General features: G+C 43.4%; 1 protein-coding gene across 1 annotated transcript in view; it reads left to right on the plus strand.

Moving 5' to 3' along the window:
* EIF3H (eukaryotic translation initiation factor 3 subunit H) overlaps nucleotides 1-22,319 on the plus strand; it is a 142,106-nt gene extending 119,787 nt beyond the window's left edge. Inside the window, exons 6-8 of the mRNA XM_006130789.4 lie at nucleotides 13,198-13,318; nucleotides 19,870-20,002; nucleotides 22,042-22,319. Coding sequence (XP_006130851.2) covers nucleotides 13,198-13,318; nucleotides 19,870-20,002; nucleotides 22,042-22,139 — 352 coding nt within the window. The 3' untranslated portion in view covers nucleotides 22,140-22,319. The remainder of the gene's footprint in view (nucleotides 1-13,197; nucleotides 13,319-19,869; nucleotides 20,003-22,041) is intronic.
* The last annotated feature ends 2,475 nt before the right edge of the window (nucleotides 22,320-24,794 follow it).

Raw genomic sequence — 24,794 nt, forward strand, 5'->3', positions numbered from 1 at the left:
AAAGACACCCAGGGACTCTAGCTCCTTCTGGCAGAGAGTTATCAAGCCTATAACTCTATGAAGAGAACTACAGGCAGTCCCTGGGTTACGTACAAGATAGGGACTGTAGGTTTGTTCTTAAGTTGAATCTGTATGTAAGTCGGACCTGGCGTCCAGATTCAGCCGCTGCTGAAACTGACCCCAGGCATCCCCAAGTCAGCTGCTGCTGAAACTGATCAGCGGCTGATTCCAGGAAGCCCGGGGCAGGGGCTTCCTGTAGTCAGCCACTGGTCAGTTTCAGTAGCGGCTGACTTGGGGACGCCTGGGGCAGAGCAGCTGGGGTGCTGCTGGGTTGGTCCAGTAGCGCCTCCGCTCCTCGGCACTACTGGACCAACCCAGCAGCACCCAAGCTGCTCTGCTCCAGGTGTCCTGATTCAGCCGCTGCTGAAACTGACCAGCAGTGGCTGAATCAGGACGCCTGGGGCAGAGCAGATGGGGTGCTGCCGGGTTGATCCAGTAGCGTCCAAAGCAGTGCTACGGGACCAACCGGCAGCGCCCCAGCTGCTGTACCACAGGCGTCCGGAGCAAAGCCGCGGAGCACGGGGGCAGCGGGACAGCCCAGACGCGCCGTGGCTGTCCTGCTGCCCTCGGGCTCCGCGGCTTTGCTCTGCTTTGCTCCCCGTCTCCCTGGTCTTTAGACCAGGGGGACGGGGAGCAAAGCGGAGGAACACGCGGGCAGCGTGCTCCACGGCTTTGCTCTGCTTTGCTCCCCGTCCCCGTGGTCTGCAGACCAGGGGGACGGGGAGCAAAGCGGAGGAACATGCGGGCAGCCCAGACGCATCTGGGCTGTCCGCTGCCCGTGTGTTCCGCCGCTTTGCTTCCTCTCCCTGGTCTGCTGGAGACCAGGGAGAGGGCTCCGTTCGTAACTGCGGATCCGACGTAAGTCAGCTCCACATAACTCGGGGACTGCCTGTACTTAGTATTCAGAAAGACAAGAGAGCTCTTTTACCCATCCTAGATATGAGTGATCATTACCAGTATTACTCATAGATTCATACATAAAACAGAAGGGGCCACTGTAATCCTCTAATCTGACCTCTTGTACATTTGATAAAGGAAAGATTTACTGTGAGTAGGGATACTTAACATTATTGGGTGATGCCTTCCAGTTCTGGTTAACCAGTGGGTTAACCAGCAGCTCCCCCCCCCCCCCCAACAGTTAACCAGTTAAACATCACGTTTAATTGCTTAACCAATTAAACAGAATATTACCTCCTTAACTGAGACACATGTTTTTAGAGGAAGGCAAATGACTATGCTCTGGTTCTTTGGAACATTAACATGTACAAAGCAATATTTCTGGTGCTTATAGGAAATATCTTTAATTTGTCATGAGGAAATAGCACTTCCAATTTCATGTGTGGTGTTTTGGTTTGGCATCTATTGTCTGAAATGCTTGGCACTAGTCGTGGCCTTCCAAACACCTACATCCAAAGTGTAGTGATGGCAGTTATGTCTAAGTTGGCATCAGGAATGCATGCAAAGGGAATTAATATCCAAGGAACTCCGTTTTTCCTCATTAAACCTTCCCTCACATTTTCGTATTCTGAAGGAGTGTGATTCTGAAAAGTTTAAGGATCTCGAGAGACATATTCTCCCCAAAGGCAGCCCACACATTGTAATAGATAATCAGGCCTCCATATTTTGTATGAACACACAATGGTGTGCTAGGCATTAACTCCAGTGTCAGGATGCTTTGCAACTGTAGGAGTGGGGGGTCTGTCCCAATTATGCTTCTGGTTGCAGTGCACTTAGTAGGACATACTATCACATAAGATCACAGTTGGACATACTATCAGTGTGTGACTGATATTCACAAATAATCTCTGTTGAGTAAGTGGTGGATCAGATCTTACTTATAGAAATTGTAGGGCTGAAAGGGACCTCAGTAGATCATCTAGTTCAGTCCCCTCCTCTGAGGTAGGACAAAATATTATCTAGACCAATTCTGGTGTTTCTCTAACCTGTTCGTAAAACCCCCTCACAGCCTCCCTAGGTGACTTATTCCAATGCATAAACATGACATTTAGGAAGTTTTTCCTAATGTCTATCCTATATATCTACAATGACTCTCCATTACTTCTTGTGCTGTCCTCAGTGCTTAAGGAGAACAATTTATCACTCTTTGTAACAACCTTTTACATAAATGAAGACTGTTGTTGTGTTCCCCCTCACTCATCTCATCTACGGACTAAAAAAAACCCAATTTTTAAATCTTTCCTTAAAGGTCATATATTCTAGACCCTTAATCATTTTTGTTATCTTTCCTGAAGTGCAGTGCCCAGAAGTGGACATGATGTTCTGGTTGAGGGTTTATCTGTGCTGAATAGAATGGAAGAATTACTATTTGTATCTTTCTTACAGCACTTCCGCTAATACATACCAGAGTAATGTCTGCTCTCCCCCCCCCCCCTTTTTTTTTTTTTCTGGCAACAGTATTTTACAGGTTGAATCTCTGTCATCTGGGAATCTCTGGTCCGGCAACATCCGTGGTCTGGCAGGACTACAGATGTTGCTAGACCACAGAGTCTTGGCCACAGAGGTTTAGAGCAGCTTGGAGAGGAGTCAGTCTGGTTGGTGGCAGCCCAGAGGGCGAGTGACCTGTGGGTAGAGAGCCCTGGGAAATACTGCTGCCTTTTGAAGGATGGGGGCAGGGAACCGCAGAAGCAGCTGTGGTCTCGTGTCAGGTAGTCCTGGGAGCAGCTGCCACCCTGCGCAGGGAGCACTGGAGCCCTGCGAGTGGGCTGGGGGCAGCAGAGCCAGGCAGGTGGGCTCCAGGAGAGCCCACATGTCTGACCTTCTTTGGTCTGGCAAATGCCTTTGTTTGGGACCACTCAGATCCCCAGGATGCAGCACCAAGGAGGTTCAATCTGTATTTTTTCATCCAGATGTCATTTGTGATCCACTATAATCCCAAGATCTTTTTCTGCTGTCATTTCCCATTTTGTATATGCACAATTGATTATTCTTTCTTAAGTGTAATGCTTTGCATTTGTCCTTACTGAATTTCATCCTACCTATTGTGGATCATTTTTTATCATCTAAGATCATTTTGAATTCCAATCCTGTTCTCCAGGGTATGTCTGCATTGCAAAGAAAAATCAGTAGCTCACCCATGCCATCAGAAACAGGCTCTCAGTGCTCGGGCTGCAGAGTTCTTTCATTGCTGTAGACTTCAAGGTATAAAGTGAGAGTATTCAGAGCCCCGGGCACCATGGAAGCCCAGACTCAGTTTGATTCCAGGCAGATCCCATTATTCTGGCACAACCAAGCCCTGACTTTTTTTTAAGTTATAAGAGGTAGCTGCTTACCAAATTTGGTGATCCTAGCTCTTACCGTTGAGGAGACATGCTTAAACAGAGGGCAGACAGACAGATGCACATTTCTAAAATATACAGTAAGAAGATATAATGTAAACGGTCTTAGGGAATTCCTTTATTTGTGTTTCATAAAACTGGTTGGTGCTCTACTGCACACGACTTGGGTATATTTGGAAGCGATTTCAGCTTCACATTGAAGTTAAGGGACCGAAGAAACTGGTATACCTTCATCAAGTTCATACAGGTCCTGACACTTCTGAAATCCCTCACTAAGGGTATGTCTAGACTACATGCCTCTATCGTCAGAGGCATGTAGATTAGGCTACCAGGCATAGGAAAATGAAGCGGCGATTTAAATAATTGCCGCTTCATTTAAATTTACATGGCTGCCGCGCTGAGCCAATCAGCTGTTTGTCGGCTCGGCGCGGTAGTCTGGACGCGCGGGTGTCGACATCAAAGGCATTTGTCGACCACCCAGGTAAACCTCATCCCAGGAGGCATACCTGGGTGATCGACAAATGCCTTTGATGTCGACATCCGCGCATCCAGACTACCGCTCTGAGCCGACAAACAGCTGATTGGCTCAGCGCGGCAGCCATGTAAATTTAAATGAAGCGGCAATTATTTAAATCGCCGCTTCATTTTCCTATGCCTGGTAGCCTAATCTACATGCCTCTGACGACAGAGGCATGTAGTCTAGACGTACCCTTAAAAGCTCTCTGTGTCTTGAGATATTGATGTAGCTCTGGATAAAGCTGAATGAAGCTCTTTTTGAACCAGTGTATATCTATGAGTTTGTTTCTTAAAGGTTGGTAAGTACATTTCCTTATGGCAATTACTTCAATTATTAAAGTGTCTTTCAAGAGATAGATTTGGCCTTTACCAGATTTTGCAGATAGGAAGTCTGCAGTTACCAGAAATCCTTCTCCCAAATGGCTTCTTAGTTCCTCCTAGTGAGCCTTTCTGCAACTATTCTTACCTCACTCTGGTGATGTCATTTTCCACGTGCATGATGTCAAAAGTCATTTGGCTTCATTTGGAGCAAACTAAAGCTCTAGAAAATCCATCGAACCTTCATTTATTGTCTTTTGTCTGGATAATGTGGTTACAAAGAATACCATGCCTAAATTCATTTCATATTGCAACCTCGTATAATAGAAACTAGAAAACTGTCATGGGTCATTCATTCAAAATAAGGTAGTCTACACTGCTGGCCTTAAATATTTTACTTCTCTGATCATTCTGTTTCTTGAATTCAGTCTCAGGGAAGGGTGGTGTATTTAGTTTGGGTTTCTCTGTGCTCTAAAACTTATTTCCAAGTTTTAATTATCGTACCACAAAGCTTGTGGTTTCTTTAAGGATTTCTCTTATTTTACCTGACTTTGGTATTATTGATGATCTCCTAGCTTTTGCTTCTACCTGTGAATAAATATCTTCTCATTTTATAGGTATATCTACAAGCCATCCCTGTTCATGTTGGTGCATGTTACAGCTTTATTCACTTTTCAGGGATCCTCAACTTTGTTTTCTCTTCTGGAGTGATGATCTTGAAAGTGGCATCTTCAGATCAGAAAAAATTGCTTGCTTGTCATTCTGTTTCTTTGGATACATTAGTTCATCAGGATTCTCTCTTGCTCACATATCATATCCGCTTTATCTGAATTTGGATGTGTATCTTTTTTTTATGTGCTTTTGACTTCACATCATGATACTCCCTTTACTTTTGAAGCATATTCTTCATAACTTGTTTTGATTAACTTATTTATTTCTTGAAACTTTTTCCTTCCATGAGACTTTAAAGTTCAGGATGGCACACAACAGCAAGCTGGGGACTTTGGCTCACACTCTGTGGTCTCCTGATACCCTAACAGCCATACTGCCTTAAAGACTGTGGAGAGACAGGGTGGGTGAGGTAATATATTTTATTGGGCCAGTTTCTCTTGGTGAAGAGACACAAGCTTGGGGAGTTCTTCCAGAGTTGTGATAGGGATCTGAGACTTGGGGTTAGAATCCTGGCAGGTGATATTTCACATCTTGAGAGAAATAATTACAACCAGCTTTCCCTTTCTTTTTACCCATCTCTTGTCCATTCTCTTGATGATAAAGTTGAAATTCAAAAAGCCATTTTGAGGTCTAAACTCACAATGGATCGTTTATATTTCAATTTGTCTAAAGCGAAGAGCAGTATTAGAGACTCACATGTGGTGAGTAGTTACTGAGGTAACATCTACGTGGCAAACATTTTTCAGGTATCAGCCTTTATATTTTGGTATGAAATGAGGAAGACTACTTGGTTCTCAGAAAACAATGTTAGTCTTTACATGTAATATTTCTCATTAATAGACCTCAGTGTGCTCTCCAAATTAAGGTAAATAGGACAATTCCCATTTTACAGATGAAGAAACTGAGGCAGAGAGTGGAGAAGCATGTTGCCCAAAGGCACAGACCTGAGAATATAAAACTCAAGTCTCCTGTCTACTAGTCTTGTACCCTTTTAAAGGCTCATCCCACACAGGTCTGTGAAAGAGCTCTTTCAGCACCTCCAACCCCCAAATCAAAGTTACAGGGTTTTTCATTGCCATGTTGGTCACACAGAGGTAGCCACCATAGAAGTGGGGAACTTTGTTGTAGAAGAGAACATACTTCCATAGTGGGGGAAGTAGGAAGAGTGGCTGCAGAGAGGTTGTTTGGCCCTTCCCAAACGTTGCAGCTGTCACATAGTATTTCTCATATACGTTCTTGCCACTCTGTTCCTGATCATTATTTGAAGGGAAAAAATTAATTGGGCAATCTATTTAGTGAGATACCTTTTATATAGAGCTAAATGCAATATTATTATAGCTTCTGTCATATAGAAGGGAATTACATGTTCTAAATAGTGTCTTTATTAATAGATTTTCTCTGCAGTTTTAGAGATTGTAGAATTCTAAACATTTATGCAAAGGCAAACCTCTTCCACGGATGTCTTTCCTTAGATGAAGTGTTTCTTTTGTCTGGCATTTGAACCTAACAAATAAAGGTTCAGATGTTTATTAAACTCACCTTTATCGACAGTTACCTGCATGGATTTACTGCCTCATACCAACTGAGTGACATGGGGCCATGCCTACTTTTGTTGTAAAGGGTGACTCAAACAATTTCACTGATTTTTTTTTTTGTTTGTTTTCCCAAGTGTTATATTTGTATTTTATTAAGAATGGATTTCTGCCATGCTTTGTACAAGATTTTATTTAATTTGTTTCATAGACATGCTTCATAGATGTGCATATGTATGTACATTTACACTCTCAAGAAACCAGTTCCTGTTGGTCCTTTTTTAAAAAGGAGGTAGGAACAAGAACTGGCATGTCTCAATTCACATCTGTTTAAGTTATCTATTTTCAGCTTTGTGTTTCCCTGGCAATGAAAGCAAACGCCATATTACTACAACTTTTAACAATAACTCCCTTTTTCAGCATTCTACTAAACTGAACTGTCCCCAGAGATATTCCCATAAAACAATTCCCTGTAACTAGCCATATTTCATGTGGACACTATCTGTAAAATAATTAAGTATTTGTGATACCCACATGCCCTGCAAGGCCATTACTGTGCATTTACACAGACACTTGCTTCTGATAATATACAGTTTGAACACATTGGTTGCTTTTGATAATATACAGTTTGAACACATTGGTTAATATAAACTCTATAAAGAGCTGAAAATACACTCACCCATAGTCATGGCAGTATTCTACAGTTCTAATATCATACAGTTAAAATACTCAACTCCCTCTCTCCCCCCACTTTTCCCCCAAAGAAGAAATTCAAAAATTATTATAGGGACACCTTTCCTGCTGCTCTTTAGTTAAAGCTTTTCTCATTTTCTTCCACTCCCAAAGAGATTTTAAAATTTGAGTAGAAAATAAGTCATGGGGTGAAACTAATGCTGAGGTTCTCAGCTGGGTGAACAGGAGACTGCTTAGAGTGAATTGTCAAGTAGCACGTCCCATACTTGGGGCAATGACACAAGAACCTTTAGAGAGGTGAAGAATGTAGAAAGAATGTATTATAAAATTCCAAGGGACATATTCATATACACCGGGGAGTGGGGGGATGGGTGATACAGCCTGTGGGCTGGAACTGACACGCCAAGCCATTTGATCCAGCCCCTGGCCCCCCTGCTAAGGCGGTCTGGGAGCGAGTGATTTCGCACACACTCCCCCTGCCACAGACCTCGATTGGTTTGGGGGTGGGGTAGTGTAGGAAGTCTCCTGCCGCCTTCTCTCACCAGGCATGTGTGGCACTACGCACCACACGCTGTTCGCAGTGGGGAGGAGAGAGGGAATTTTGCGTGCTCCCCTGCCCCTGGACCAGTCATTTAGGGGCAGGTGAGTGCACAAACTCCCCCTCCTACTCCCGACCGCTAGGGTTGCGTGGCACGTAGAGGGAACCACCAGCTGTTTTGAAAGGTGGCAGTTGGCCTGGGGGTGAGGAAGCATGTGAGAAGACTCTTGCCCCCCAGGGACACGCAGCCCTGAGCAGCACATGGGAGAAATCCATGTGTCTGGGGCTGGAAGTAGCCAGCCTCAGGGACCCTCTGGCACCTCAGCCCCTGTCTCCTGCACCCCAGCTCCTCCCACTTCTTAACTCCCTGCCCGAGGTCATCACCTCCATCTGCCCTAGGTCACAACCTAAATCCTCTGCACACTGCCTCAGATCAGAATTCTCTCCCAGACTCTGCATCTCCTGCTGTACCCATCCCTGAGGTTGAAATTCACTCCTGCACCCCTACTCCCTCCTGGTCCCAGCATTCTAATCCTCTGTCCAAAGTCACAACCCCCTACTTCACCTAAACTTCCTCTCAAACCAAACACCCTTTCCTGCACTACAGTCCCCTACCCTGAGCTCCCTTCTGCACCTAGCCTCCATCCCAAACCCCATAACTCCTCCATAGAGAAGTGCAGCCCTTGACTGCTTTCCAAAATCGTGGCGTGGCCCCCAGTCAAAAATTATAGCCCACTGCTGATATAGACAGTCTAGAGGAGTAGTGGCTATATGATTTTCACAAAGAAGTATACAAAATGGAGTGGCTAACTAAAAACTAGTAATAATGCATTTCAGTAGAGAAAAGAACATTGGAGTTTGTGTGATTAACTGGCCTGGATCTGAGCACTATTCATTTGGAAGCCAGCAAGCCCTGCTTCCAATCAGTCCAAGAATTAAAATACAGAGCAATAGTCTCCCTTCCCTACGCTCCCATTTGGTATGAATGGTGTCACCATAGATATGACAGTAAAAGGTAGGTTTGGGGGCAAGGAAATGTTTTAGAACATAAGAATGACCAAAGTGGTTCTGCCCAATGATCTGTCTAGCCTCTTAACTTGCCGCCAGCAATGGCCAGTACCAGAGTTTCAGGGGAGTGTACAGAACAGGGCAGGTATGGCGAGATCTACCCTTGTCTTCCTCTCATGCCTCTGGCAGTCATAGGTGCAGGGATACCCAGCACGTGGGGCTACATCCCTGTCTATCTAGGTACCGTATTTTCCGGCGTATAAGGCGACTGGGCGTATAAGACGACCCCCTAATTTTCAAGTTAAAACATAGGTTTTGGCCTATACTCGCCATATAAGACTATCCCCCCTTTCGAGGCAACACCATTTAATAACATCAGATTTGATTTAAATAATTCATAGGAGTTTCATCCATATTTCCAATCTGACTTAATGCATAGCCATGTTTCTTGCGCTGTTGTAATACATATCGATGGAAAAGACTTACTTTGCCGTCGAGATCTGCAGGTAATTTTTGTGCAATTTTGGTCTTTTGCCTCAGTACTAGATTATGCCTTTCCAAGAACCTAGTACACCAGGATACAGTGGCCTTAAATCCTTTGCTGTGATCTGGGTTAGATTTGGCCCACTGAAGTGCAAACATACGTATTTTATTTCGTGTCACTACATAACCATTTTGACGATGCTCATGCACCATGTCTGCTACGTGCTTTTCAAGTTCTGACCAATGTGGGGTGCCTCTTCTTAATGCTCACTTACTACTTGGCATACTCTTTAATGCATCTTCATTTGCTTTCCAGTCTCGGACCATCTTTTCTGTTACTCCATATTGACTTGCAGCAGCACAGTTATTATGTTCCTTGGCAAAGTTTACAACTTTCAGCTTGAAACTGGCTTCAAATTTCCTTCTTCTTGCGGGAGCCATGATGGGGTCTTTTCTACCAGCTATTTGTTGTACACCCACTTACAGAACGTCCCTAATCTTTTAGGCCGCTGGATGTGCGGTAATACAGTACTGTAGCTTTGGCTACATACAGAACGTCCCTATTATTACCTTTTAGCCCGCTGGATGTGCCCTAATATAGTACTGCAGCTTCGGCTACATACAGAACGTCCCTGTGCTGATACTGTATGTACCGCGCTGAGCCAATCCCGGCAAGCGGTGTATTCTATTAATGCATACAAAGCCTGCTCAGATTGGCAAAGGTTGTAATAGCCCGCCTCTCTGACTCAGCCAATCCGAGCAGGCTTTGTATGCATTAATAGATGACACCACTTGCTGTGATTGGCTCAGTGCGGTACATACAGTATCAGCACAGGGACGTTCTGTATGTAGCCGAAGCTACAGTACTGTATTAGGGCACATCCAGCGGGCTAAAAGGTAATAATAGGGACGTTCTGTATGTAGCCGAAGCTACAGTATGTTTATACCCGGCGTATAAGACGACCCCCGATTTTTGGGGGATGTTTTTTAGTATAAAAAGTCGTCTTATACGCCGGAAAATACGGTAATAGCCATTGCAGAATCATAGAATACTAGGACTGGAAGGCATCTTGAGAGGTCATCCCCTACCGTCACAGCAGGACCAAGCACCATCTAGAATCATCCCTGATGGATGTTTATCTAACCTGCTGTTAAACATAGACCAGTCCTCTGTGAACTTAACTAGTTCATCTTCAAATCCATCTAGTTATACTTTTGACCATCACAACATCCCATGGTAATGGGTTTCACAAGTTAATTGTGTTATGTGAAAAAGTGCTTCCTCTTATTGGTATTAAACTTGTTGCCTGATAATTTAATCTGGTGACTTCTGTTTTTTGTATTGTGGCAAAAGATAAATAATAATTCTGTATTCATGTTCTCCACAGCATTCATGGTTTTATACATCTTTATCGTATTCCCCATTAATCATCTCTCTTCTCAGCTGAACAGCCCTAATGTGTTTAGTCTCTTCTCATATAGAAGCTCCCTTTGATCATTTTTTTCATTGCTTTTCTCTGAACCTTTCCCACTTTTTGAGATGGTGTTACACTTTTTGAGATGGTGTGACCAGACCTGGGCATGATATTAAAGGTGGGGTTGCACCATGTATTTATATAGTGGTATTATATTTTCTGCATTATTTTTATCTCTTTCCTAATACTTTCTAATAATTCTGTTAGCCTTGTTGACTAATGCTGTGCATAGAGCTGAAATTCTCAAATAACTATCCAGTGTGACTCCTTCATCTTTCTTAATTGGTAACTAATTGAGAACTACACATAATATGTGTAATTTGGCTTATTTTTTCCAACATGCATTACTTTGACCTGTCAAAGTTGAATTTCATTGGTTGTTGGTTGTTCAGGCACCCAGTTTTGTGAGGTCTTACTGTAAATCTTTGTCGTTTGCTTTGCGCTTAACTATCTTGAGTAGTTTTGTATCATCTACAATCTTGTCATTTCACTGTTGATTCCCTTTTCCAGATCATTTATGAATATGTTCAACAGCACAGGTCCAAGTACATATCCTAGGGTGATCCCATTATTTACCTCCCTGCATTGTGAAAAACTGACCACTTATTCCTACCCTGGGTTTTGTTTTGTTTTTTTAACTTGTTGCTGATACATGAGAGAATCTTCCCTGTGATCCCATCACTACTTAGCAAACATCCCTCAACAAAGGCTCTTAAATAAACTAAGGCTTTTTGGAAATCCTAGTACTCTCTCATGCTTATCTGTGTACTTATTGATACCCTCAAAGAAATGTAACACATTGGTGAGACATGATTTCTCTTAGCCATTTTGACCTCCCCACCCCCAACATATTATATTCATTTATGTGTCTCGGTAAAGCTGTTCTTTACAATAGTTTCTATCAATTTGCGCAGCAGTGAAGTTCAGCTTAGTGTCCTGTAATTGCCCTCTGGAGCCCTTTTTCAAAACCTGTGGTTACATTAGCTACCTTCCAGTTGTCTGGTACAGAGGGTTGTTTCACAATCAGTTTCAGATTACAGTTAGTAGTTCTGAAGTTTATATTTGAGTTCCTTCAGAACTCTTGGGCTATCTTGTCCTGCTGTGATATCTTGGAAAATCCAGCTTCATAAATTGGGGGGAAAAGGTATTAAAATTACTAAACAGACTGGATTGTTTGTACAAGTTTGCATATAACCTAAATTGAACCCACTCAGCCTTGCTGCTTCCATATGGCCTGCAGTATGGAATGTTGTATTAGTCTCATTGGAAACAACTTCGTCTGTCAACAATTAAAGGGCAAATGATGTCTCCTAAACTTCCAAGTGTAACTTGGTATCTTACTTACTTTTATGAAGCCTTGAAGAATATTTGACTGCTCAATTGGTCAAGAGACCCAGGAAGATTGCATGGGCCTAGCAGAGACTTTTAACCAGGGGTGGGCAAGAGGTGGCTAGCGAGCCGGATTCGGCCTGCCACGCCACCAGATCTGGCCCGCGGCTGCCTCTCTGGCACCCTTACTACAGAGCAACTGCAGCAGCTTCAAACAGCAGGGTGCTAATTGGCATGCAATCTGGGCAGGAAGGAGAAAGGTTTCGCATGCTGTCCTCATGCCCTAGCAAAATCCCCCAGCTTCTGTTAGCTGGTTTCTGGACAGTAGGAGCTGAGAAATTTTGCTGAGGGCAGGGCAGTGAATGAAGCCTTTTTCCTCCCTTCCTCTCCTCCTTGTGTTGGAGCAGAGCCACATGGAGCAACCTACCTAGCACACAGGCATGGAGCCTGTCTCAGGTTTGCGCAGAGTTGCTGGCTGGGAGCTGCCTAGGTAAGCGCCTCCCAGCCAGAGCATGCCTCTGGCACTCCAGCCCCTCATTTGTCCCAACTACCTGCCCCAGGCCACCAACCAAACCCTCCGTATTTCCTCTCCCCACCTCTTCCAGGTTACAGCTCCCTCCCAAACCCTACACCCCCTCTTATCCCCCCAGGCTAGAATCCTTTCCTGAACACATACCCCTCCCTGACCCTGCTTCCCATGCCTCTTCTCCATGTCACCACCCAAACCCCCTGCACTCCTTTCCCCCCCACTTCTCCCAGGTCACAAAACCCTCCCAGGCCCTGCCCCCGCTCCTACTATGCATTTCTAGAAGGAAAGTACAGGCAGTCCCCGGGTTACATGGATCCGACTTACATAGGATCCCTACTTACAAACGGGGTGAGGCAACCCTGCACTAGCTGCTTCCCCCCAGTAGACCAAGGAGACGCAAAGCTAACACCCCCCCAAGCAGACCAAGGAGACGCGGAGCGGCTTTTCTTAGCAGACACCTCAGCTTGAGAATAAAGGACTGAGGGAAGTGAGGTGTGGGAGAATAAAACTGAGCTCTGGAGAAATGTTTGGCTAGAGTTTCCCCTACAATATGTACCAGTTCCGACTTACATACAAATTCAACTTGAGAACAAACCTACAGTCCCTATCTTGTACGTAACCCGGGGACTACCTGTAACTACCTGCACTTTTTGGCAAGAACGGTGGTCAAGTGACTTTGTAATCCACTTGAATTTTAAAATATTGTTATGGTTAATTTTACCAATAAAAAATTACTCTTGTATTTCAGTAATCACCTGGGGAAGAGCCTGCAATTGCTGATGGACAGAGTGGATGAAATGAGCCAGGATATAGTTAAATATAATACTTACCTGAGAAACACAAGCAAGCAGCAGCAGCAAAAACATCAGGTTGGTAGCTGAGAGAAGCTGAATCAAAACTTTTTTTTTTCATAAAACAAGAATGAAGCATCATATAAGGTTACATTTAATACCATTCAGACTAGCCTGTTGAAATGCCCTGCATACCAGCTGCTGCATCTAGAGCAGCGATTCTCAAACTGTGGTTCAGTCTTCTCAGGGGGGTCACGAGTATAGTTCCTTCTAAAGCGTGCGTCTGCTTGGGCACGCACCAGCAATTTGACTCCTGCACACCACTTTAGCAGAGCCACGCAGTGGCTTTCAGCTGCTTCTTGGTGGAACCGAGTAGTGGGTGGCTGCCCCGCCCCAGGAGCACCTAAGCAACCACAAAGCAGCCCTGGCCCTTCTGCAGAGCTGGAGCTTCAGTCAGGGCAGACTGAGTGGCATCTGCGGGAGCTGGACTCTGGGCTGTGGTACTAAAAATAGCACCACGACCAGGCTCTAGTCTTAGCACACGCGGCAGCCACCCATCATGCGGCCTCACCCCAGGAACGGATGGGGCTGTGTGGCAGCTTCTGAGGCTGGGACTGTGGTACTAAAAATAGCACCATGGCCAGCCTCTAGATCCAGCATATGCCGCAACTGCTTACCATGCAGCCCCACCCCAGGAACAGCTGCAGCTGGGCCTGCATGGCAGCTTCTGAGACTGGGACCATGGTACTAAAAATAGCACCATGACCTGGGCTCCTCTCTTGGTACATGGGGGTGCGGCCATGTGGCGAGCAGCTGCCCTGGGTGCCGGGACTGGAGCTGGGACCACAGTGCTGTTTTTAGAACAGCAGTGCCAGCCTCAGAAGCTGCCATGCAGCCCTGGCCCCAGCTCTTCCCAGGGTGGGGCCACATGGCGGACAGTTGCTGTGTGTGCCAGGACTGAAGCCCGGCCGCAGTGCAGCTGTTCCTGGGCCTGGGGATGCGGTACAAAAATTGCACTGTGGTCTTAGCTCCAGCCCTGGGACACAGGGCAGCTGCCTGCCACTTGGCCGCTTGCCAGCAGGTGCAAATGTTAAGAAAGCAGATGGACAGGGGGAGAAGTAAGGGGAGAATGAGGGTGAGGAGAGGAAGGGGCTTGTGCTGAGGGGAGTCCAGGGCAGGAGAAGAAAGGGGAAGGCACCAAGGGCAAGGATAGTGGAGACACAAATGCCATGGAGAAAGGGCAGAGGAGGATAGGGGGATAGGAATGTATCAGTAGGTGTGGGAGAAGCGAGGGGATGAGGTGATGCTGGGAGTGGAAAGGGGAGGGGTAGGAGGGAGGGAGCAATAGGAGCAACAGTAAGGAAGAGGAGAGGGGAGAAGTGGGTGCTGAGAAAAGCGGGGTTGAAAGGAGTGGTGGGCTTGAGGAAGGAACAAGTGATGTGTGAGGGCCCAGAGGGGCATAAGGAGACCTGGGGCAGAAGGTGGTGAGGGGGTGGGCACCAGGGAGGAAGAAGTCAGGGGCAGTGAGAGAAGGGGGAGACACCAGGAGAGTGCAGGGAGTAAAGGAAGGTTCAGGTGCCAGAGGGATTACCAGAGTGAAGCAGAAGGGGCAGACTTTGGGTGAGGAGGGATGGCACCAGAGAGCAGAGGAGAGTGGGAGGGCAGGTGGATAAAGGGAGGTTTTTGGACAGGGGATGGGGAGGGGCAGCTACAGATAATCGGAATGGGGCTAAAGGAGATGGCCACTGGAGGGAAGGGAAAGACAGGTGCAAGGGTCAGAGAGAATGGGCTGGGAGGGCAGGTCCCAGGAGGGCTGAGGGGAGTGAGAAGGGCAGGAGCCTGGACAGCAGGGAAGGTTGAACGATAGGGATGTAATAGTGTAGTTGATTTAATCGATAAGCAAAAGCTTATAGGTTAATGCTAAAGACTACACGCATTCGCCCCTCCCCCTAGCCAGTAAATTTTTTAGCAGGCTGGCCAGCAGTGTGGCTCAGTCCTGACTTACACTGAGTCCAGGACCTACCCCCTCTGTGGCTCTGCATTTCGACTATATTAGGAGCCAGGTGGGCAGGCAGCCTAGCTCAGTTTCAGCTCATACGAGGGATGGGAGCTCAGACCCGCTCCCCTCCCAGAAAGGGGCTGTATCAGAGGCAGCAACACGGAGATAGGCAGCTGGTCTGCGATGGGAGCTGATTTTTAAACTGGCTCCCCTCATGGACCAGGTTCCATCTGGCACCCCTTGCTTCTGTCTCTCACACGGGGCAGCAGTGCAGAATGGGAGGGGGGTCCTCAGGACTGAGGCGGGAGCACACTGGCTGCTGGCCCCGCCCCCAGGACTATTTTGAGTAACTGATAAGAATTTGAGGTTAATCGACTATTCAGTTAACCAATATTTAACATCCCTATTGAGAGGTGAAGGTGGCAGCAGGCTCTAGGGGAGTAGATGGGGTGAGGGGGAAGGTGGGAAACATGGCAGCAGAGGGGAAAAGGGAATGGTTTAGAAGATACTTAGGTGCCACAGTGGCAACCATCCGAACGAGCACACGTGAACTCAATACTGATGCACAGGACAAAACTCACCCCACTCCTGGATGGGAAATATTAGAGGGAACATTGATCATGAGCTGTCAGCTTCCACCCCAAACTCCACTTTACTTCAGCATTTATAATAGTATTAAATATATAAAAAGTGTTGCTAATTTATAGGGGGGAGGTCAAACTCAGGATATGTCTGCATTGCATTCCTCCTTCAAGAGAGGAATGCAAACGCAGACAAACAAAATTGCAAATGAAATGTGGATTTGAATTTCCTGCGCTTCATTTGCATAATCGTGGCCGACCGCTTTTCCAAAATAGCATATTTTGAGAAAAAAAACTGGGTTATTTAAAAAAGAAACCCTTTGAAGTAACCTTTACTCCTCATTATTGGAGGTTTTTTTCTCAAAATACACTATTTCAGAAAAGCGTCTGGCTGTGATTATTCAAATGAAGTGTGGGAAATTCAAATCCACGTTTCATTTGCAATTCCATTTGTCTGCATTTGCATTCTTCTGTCGAAGGAGGAATGCAATGTAGACATACCCTCAGAGACTTGCTGTGTGGAAGGGGTCACCAGTGCAAAAGTTTGAGAACCAGTAATATAGAGGTTAGTTCAGAAAGCAAACATTTTCTGCATTGTTTGAAACTCCTCCTTGCACAGTCATCTGCCTATTTAGAACAGACATGGTAACATTAGATGACAAAATATGTATTCACATTGTATTGTCAAGGTTATTTGAATAATGAAAAGATATATTTATTTGGAAAAGCCCAGTGAAGTAGGTTCCAGAATGTTGCACCTCATTTCTTTACTAACTTTAATTGCTTTTGTAGCGGATTATTGCAGTATAGTTAGCAGTCAGTACTTCATTTACAAAATGGAGCAGTTGTGATTCAGAGCAAGCAATTTTTATATGAAACAAGAAACCAGCTAAGAAGTGGGTGGTGCAATATAATATAATTCAGTTACACACAGAAATATGACTATGTAACCTTTTCTTCATTAATGTGGCCCGAAGACCACGTTTGTCATTGCTGCTGAGATACAAAAAAAAGTATCTGATGGCATACTGAAATGCATTCAAGTATTTCTGTGCTGATGTAGTAAACTGACGATAAAAATATCATGTGTGACTCTCGGCCTTCAGATTTAAATATATTTGCTATGAGTTTAAATGAACAAGCTACAGATGAAAGTTTATGCTTTTACTGTCTACATATATCTAGTTTATTTCAACATTCATTTTTATGTGTATAGTACCATGCAAAATACATTACATGGCTTCTAAAATATGTATATATCTTTAAAAATAAATGTAGCATTCCTTTATGGCTTATTCAAGAACTGTTTTTGTAAAAACATAAATATTCAGCTAATAGCTAAAAAAGTAATCTTGCGTCACTGAATTTAAAAACATTGTAAAAATAGACTTGAAAAGGGCAAAATTATAAGAACAACTTGTAAACACCTTCTTTAATAAGTCAGTCAAATTACTTTAATTCTTCCTTGTATTGGGCTATATAGTAATGACTACTAAGTGGCAACATTTCCAAACGCTTCTAATGGATAAAAGAACAAATAAAGCTTGATCTATGGATGGACAATAACATGTTTTAGCCAATTCTGTATCATTGATATATGGTTCTTGCTCTTCAGCTGAAGAGATAGTTATCAAGAAGTCTTTTCCCCTGCTATATAATAACATTGTGTTGACAAAGGACTTAGGAATTTCTGAATTTGTAAGCAGTGGGGGAAAAAGCAATAAAAGAAGCAGTGAAAGATAAAAAGGCATTGTTTAAAAAGTGGAAGTTAAATCCTAGTGAGGAAAATAGAAAGGCGCATAAACTCTGTCAGAAAAGGTGTAAAAATATAACTAGGAAGGCCAAAAAGGAATCTGAAGAACAGCTAGCCAAAAATTCAAAAAGTATTAGCACACTTTAAAAATAGCACTTTAGAAGCAGGAAGCCTACTAAACAACCAGTGGGGCCACTGGATGACTGAGATGCTAAAGGAGCACTCAAGGATGATAAGGTCATTGTGGAGAAACTAAATGAATTCTTTCATCAGTCTTCACAACTGAGGACATGAGCAAGATTCCCAAACCTGAGCCATTCTTTTTAGGTGACAAATATCATTTGGTACAGGTGATGGAGGATCGCTCTAGAGATGATCCTGGCAACTACAGGCTAATAACTCTAACCTGAGTACCAAGCAAATTGGTTGAAACTATAGTAAAGAACAGAATTGTTAGACACATAAAGGGACATAATTTGTTGTGGGAAGTGTCAGCATACTTTTTGTAAAGATAGCTCATGCCTCACCAATCTACTAGAATTTGTTGAGGGGGTCAACAAACATTTGGAAAGGAGGACCCAGTGGTTATAATGTACTTAGATTTCAAGAAAGTCTTTGACTAAGTGCTTCACCAAAGGCTCTTAAGCAAAGTAAGAAGTCATGGGGTAAGAGGGAAGGTCCTCTTATAGATTTTGTTAAGTCGATAAAAGATAGGAAATGAAGGGTAGGAATAAATGGTCAGTTTCCAGAATGGAGAGATGTAAATAGTGGTGTCTCCTAGGGGTCCATACTTTCAAGAGAGGTATCTTGGCGTTATTGTGGACAGTTGTCAAACATCCACTCAATGTGCAGTAGGAGTCAAAAAAGCAAGCAGAATTTTAGGAATAATTAAAAAATGGATAGAGAATAAGACAGAAAATATCTTAATGCGCTATATAAATCCAAGATAGCCCACATAGATTCATAGAATAGAATCATAGGGCTGGAAGAGACCTCAGGAGGTTGAGTCCAACCCCCTGCTGAAAGCAGGACTAATCCCTACTAAATCATCCCAGCCAGGGCTTTGTCAAGGCAGAACTTAAAAATCTCTAGGGTTGGAGATTCCACCATCTCCCTAGGTAACCCATTCTGTTGCTTCACCTAACTCCTAGTGAAATAGTGCAGATGTGGTCAGCTCATCCCAAAAAAGACTTCTTTGATTTGGCAAAAGTTCAGGAAAGAGCAACAAAATAGGTTAGGTGCACAATCAACCTGTGGAACTCCTTGCCAGAGTATGTTTTGAAGGTCTGGATTTTAACAGACCCCCTTCTTCCCCCAAAAAAGCTAGATAAATTCATGGCGGATAGGTCCCTATCTTCTGTTTGTCAGAAGCTAGGAATGGGCAATGGGATAGATCACTTACTGATTATCTGTTCTTGTTCTGTTCATTTCTTCTGACGCACCTGGCTTTAGCCACTGTCAGAAAACAGGATACTGGGCTAGATGGACCTTTAATCTAACGCAGAGTGATCATTCTTATGTCTGCTATAAAATTATTTAAGGCTTCTTGTACACTCTTAAAAATTCTAGACTCTCATTTGACTATGTTTGGGAAAATTGAGTCTTTTGCACCATACTGATCTTTCGATCAAATATTTTATTGACTGAGCTTCAGTAAAAATGGGTTTTAACCTCCTTTCAAAACAGAAAGTTCCAGGACATTTTTCTGCTAACAAAAGTCCCAACTCTTTAAAAAATATATATATTTTTTACTTTTTAAAAACGTTATTGATATATATGCATGTACAGGCAGTCCCCGGGTTACGTACAAGATAGAGACTGTAGGTTTGTTCTTAAGTTGAATTTGTATGTAAGTCGGAACTGGTACATACTGTAGGGGAAACTCTAGCCAAACATTTCTCCAGAGCTCAGTTTTATTCTCCCACACCTCACTTCCCTCAGTCCTTTATTCTCAAGCTGATGTGTCTGCTGAGAAAAGCCGCTCCGCGTCTTCCTGGTCTGCTGGGGGGGGGGGGGGCGCTAGCTTCGCATCTCCCTGGTCTGCTGGGGGGAAGCAGCTAATGCGGGGTTGCCTCACCCCGTTTGTAAGTAGGGATCCGATGTAAGTCGGATCCATGTAACCCGGGGACTGCCTGTACTTTTGGGGGGATTGGATTGGTTTAATTAAATAAAATTCACATATGGGTGAAATAACTCTCTTCATTTCCTTGCTGGCTGCACTTGACAAGTTTTCCTTCATCAACTATATCTGTGTTAAGAGTCCTACCACAATCTGTGTTTGTTGCATTGTTTCCAGTATCAGCAAAGACGCCAGCAAGAAAACTTACAGCGACAGAGTCGAGGAGAGCCTCCCCTTCCTGAAGAGGACATGAGCAAACTGTTCAAACCACCACAACCCCCTGCCAGAATGGATTCACTGCTTATTGCAGGTAATGGTTCTGGAGAGCTTTCTCACTTCATAGCCCATCTTTTCACATCTGTCATAACCACAGGAAAATAAAGATTTGTTACCCTTAATACCCCGCTTTCACTTTGCATGTGGTGTCATGTGGTAGCTCAGTGTTTGCACTATTTCCCTTTGTTTAGTCTCTCTAGGGAAATATCTAAGAAATAAAGCAAATGCTGGTGGTAAATGGTTTAGCTTAAGATTTTAAAACGTAACCATAGTACTAAACTGAAATACAGACATAAAGCTAGTTTGTATGGGAGAGCTTTACATTTTTGTGCTGTGGGAATCGTGCACTTTATCTTCTCCATCTAATTCTCTCAGCTGGGAGAATTAAGTCTAGCTAGGTGGAGCTCTTGGTGAAGAACAGTTTCATTTTCTCTCCCATCCCCAAGGCAACTGAAGAAGTGAGTGGAAACAAAACGCAGGTTTCCCCAGCATGTACAACCTCCTCTCTTGTGCAGCCACTGCTTGCCACACCTGACCCCAGCTCATCTCCCATTTCTTATGCTTGGTAGGACGGGCAAGACACACACATGAGCGGAAACACAAACCCAAGTCCCCTCAAAGAATCCTGGGATGGAAGACATGATGAGAAAGTGAATTACTTAATTTTAGGATGAAGCTTATATTTGAGTTTCTTCTGTTTCTTGAGCCAATTGACTGTCACCACTAATTGGATGACATTCGGTTGAAAGGCACTCAGATATATTAGCTCCCTAATAGTTTGAATTCTCATGCCATTTGAAAGTAATTTAGAAGATTTTTACACACACCCTATACAGAGAGAAAGAGAATTAAAATAAAGTCCTGTGTAGTCTGGTGCAGTGGAAGGAATGAACAACACAAATATGACATTAAAAGAATTGGCCCTTAGCCTCGTTGCTTGAAAAAAATTCAAATGAGGAAAATAACATACTTCAATGAGTCACTTTTACAACATGGTTTTAAAACAATAAGTGTCCTGGTTTACTAATGCTTCCTGAGGTCTCTCAGAATTCTGAGGGTGTCCTGAGTACAAATTCTGGTACAATTTGTCTTGGATAATCTATTTTCAGAGTAGCACAATGCTACTTTAAAATACTTTTTAACATAGTTTTATGAAATGTAATAGAGAAAGTGAGTGTGCCTGCTTTTATGATAGTTGGTTATAGCTCAATCCTCAACAAGAGGAGAAAGTGAAAACAGCCATCAGCCAAAACACTTTCTCCATTTGTTCTCTTTAGCATAGTTGATGAAGACCTGAAAGCACCCATTTTCTTAATTCACATGGAATTAAGTATAGAGATAAAGAATAAAATTTAACTGTTTTGTCTGAGGCATTTAAAAGGTTTTTAAATAGAGCATTACGTTGACAGTTTATTGGTCTGCTCAACAGTCTTAATTTTGATTAAACTGGCTTTGTGTTTTGCTATTCCTGACTAGCAGGATAAATAACTTGTAGCGGCACTTGTATAAAAATTGTTTTATGGGGAAGTTTGATCTGTATAGCACTGACAAGTCTTCACAGCCTGAAGATTTTTGAAATTGCTAATAAAGTAAAATATTTTGTGAAAACATGGCCAACTAAATGTCAGATGGGAGGGTTTTCAAGCTAATCATGGGATATAGGATAATTTTTTTTAACTGGGACAGCAAATACCTAAGAATTAAACTGAAATTTAGCCAGTGTTTTTAGAGCTTCAGTTAATTGATGTGGTTAAACATCTAACACAGCACCATGAATGGTTTTCCGTTGTATTGTTCAGCTGTCTTTTTCAAAAGTTGCATCTCATGAAACTTTTTTGTAATTAAAATTGGATTCTGCTTACAAGAGTGATAATTCATTTTAATGCTTACTAACTTAGCCGTTCTGCTTATTTGATTTACTGTTCTTCCTGTGTATTTAAAGACTCTACGCATAAGAGCAGTCAAAATTGTGCAGGATGCTATCCTACCTTACATAAATTTTACGTTTGAATAATAAACGCTCTTTGGTTTATTAGATTATGATCAGAGGTTTTTGTTTTTTCTTGTTCACAGGTCAGATTAATACTTATTGCCAGAATATCAAGGAGTTCACTGCACAGAACCTGGGCAAACTCTTCATGGCGCAGGCTCTTCAGGAGTACAGTAACTAAAGAGAAAAATCCAGTATTTGATATATTCTTCAACAAAAGAAGTTGGCCTGACTCTGTTCATACTTCTGACAACACTTTTAAAAATATTGTTTATGTATTGGAAAAATCTTGTGAAATCAAGGCCATTTAAGTTTGCATACAATTCTCTTTGAAAGAAAAATAAAAGCAAATTTTACTTTTGTTTGGCATTTCCTTATTTGTTGGCCAAATTAGACTCATTTTCCATGATGTTACCTCAAGGTTTTATGAACACTCAGTTAACTCATGTCACATGTCTTATTGCATTCATTTGTACTAAACAATAATAATACATGTATTTAATCTGGAAGCTAGGAATAAAAAAATTCATATTAGCAACATGGCTGAGTTAACTTTGCAGGAGAAGCCTTAGCTTTTGGAATTTTCTGACTAGAGTGTTTGAATTTACAATTGTAAAGTTGCATCGAAAATAGCTTTTTGTATTTAACGTCTTTGGACTTCTTAATACAGGTTGGACCTCCCCAGTGACCTGATGGGTCCTGGATGAGGGATTTTTCCAGAGCAGGGGAGGTCATTTTAGGCCCCCCAACACTCCTCTTCCTGCTTCCTGGCTCTTCCCACAGCCCAGCTGAGCTATGTGCCAGCTCCCGCCCCCTCCCCAGCCCAGCTGAACCATGTGCTGGCTCCTGGCCCTCTCCCACAGCCCAGCTGAGCCACGTGCCTCTCCCACAGCCCTGTTGAGCCACATGCTGGCTCTCTGCTCCCTCTCCTCCAGCAACCCAGATGAGCCGCAGGCTGGCTCCTGGCTCCCCCTCACAGCCCAGCTAAGTTTCCACCTTCATGCAGCATGCCAGGAGTCTCTTGTCCTGGAACATCCGTAGTCATGCTGGGCCACAGATGTTGCCTGACCAGAGAATTCTGGTTTTTAGAGATGCAACTTGTATGACAGGTATTTAGCTTGTATAGGACAAAAATATCACAGGCTTCACAAGTAGAATAGATACATTTTTTGTAACGCATCATAGTGAAACTTCAATAATCTAAACCATGGGTGGGGAACCTTTTTTGGGTTGGGGGCCACTGATCCACAGAAAAATCAATTGGGTGTGTGTGTCAAATGAGAAGCCAAAAAAGAATTCCTTCTCCCCCCCACTGACATGGCCCCTGACTGAGATGGAGAAAGACATTCCCCACATTCCCCTCACACGCCAGGGAGGCCAGGCTAGTAGATTTTGTGTGCTCTAGCCCTGCAGAAGTTTACAGGAGAGGTTGGAACGTGCCAGCTCAGGCTCCCCAATCCTGCAGGGGAGGAGCCCCGAGCCTTGGGGGCCACATCTGGCCTCTGGGTCTTAGGTTCCCCACCCCTCATCTGAACCCTAAAATCCAAATTGTTACACAGGGATGTGATGTGCTCCCTGCAGTTGGGCTGGATTTAAGATATTCAGAAAAGATGCCACTGTGGATTTGAGTTCTGTGGAATTTCATACATGTTTTGATGGATTTGAAGCTGATTGGTGGTAATTTATGAATGTTGCACATTCATCTGATGTTTACTGATTTAGTTTAATATAGAGCTGTCTAGAAGAACGGCTCAGGATAAACCACACTCTACCAAACACTTCACACTCATTAAGGGACAGTGCCCAAATGATTAGCCTTGAAGATTTTTATCTTCTCCACAGTCAAACTACAAAACTAATTTTATCTTGAATAGTCCAATGCCAGGAATGCAGAAAATTCTATAGGAGCTTAAAAAAGATGCTCTCTCAACAATGTCAGAAGCTGTTTGGAAGAACCATGGTGAAACATAAAGGACTCCTGTGAGAAGTTAGACCTGCCTAGTTTGCCATCAGCCTTGGTTAAGCTAGATGTGTATGCACTGTTTGTTTTGAATTCTGTTTTCCCTAAATGCTTTGTTCCTATTGCAAAACAACCAGTACTTTAGTTTGGTGAGGGCTGTTGTGGCTATATAGTATGCAGGCTCCCAAAAGGAAAAAAAGCGAGTACCAGAATTCATTTAGCTCTGTGTGTAAGAGAATTACAGGGTGCTGTAGCTCAGGGCTAAGTCTGCAAGTAGGAGAATTGCAGAAATCCACTTTGGGATAGATAAAAACATGAGTCCTGACACCTGAGGGGCTATACCCAAAAAAGACCACAAAAGGCACAGATGCAACTAGTCCTGTAGCTGTGCCACGTGGGGAAGTTTTAGGTAGTGTAGGAATTGAACAAATATACAACTTTAGAGCAGAGCTAATCATCAGGCACATTTTACATCCTACACTGACTCACTACACAGTGTCACCTGTTTGTTGAACTCTCTAGGTTGTTCAGTTAACTTAACAATAGTTCCTTGTCAACGCTACCAGAACTAATGTACTTTTGGAGCTATGAAGGTGCTGAAAGTTATAAACCCAGGCAAACTGTCTGCACTTAGAAACTCCTCCATCCTTTGGTCCAAATCTGAAGCTAACATTCTCCCTCAGTACCTGAGCTTTTAAAATCCTAAACAGCTGCTTATGCATACATGAGTTTTCCTGCCAGTAGCTTAGCAGAAGCTTTTGTTTAATCAGTCCTATATTTTCAAACATGGTTACTCTTAAACCATTATTTTTTCAAATTTAGTTAAGCCCATATTTGGGATGTTAGCATATTTTAACTAGCAAATCTGAAGTTTGA

This window comes from Pelodiscus sinensis, chromosome 2 (assembly GCF_049634645.1).
Source record: "Pelodiscus sinensis isolate JC-2024 chromosome 2, ASM4963464v1, whole genome shotgun sequence".
Taxonomy (NCBI): Eukaryota; Metazoa; Chordata; order Testudines; family Trionychidae; genus Pelodiscus; species Pelodiscus sinensis.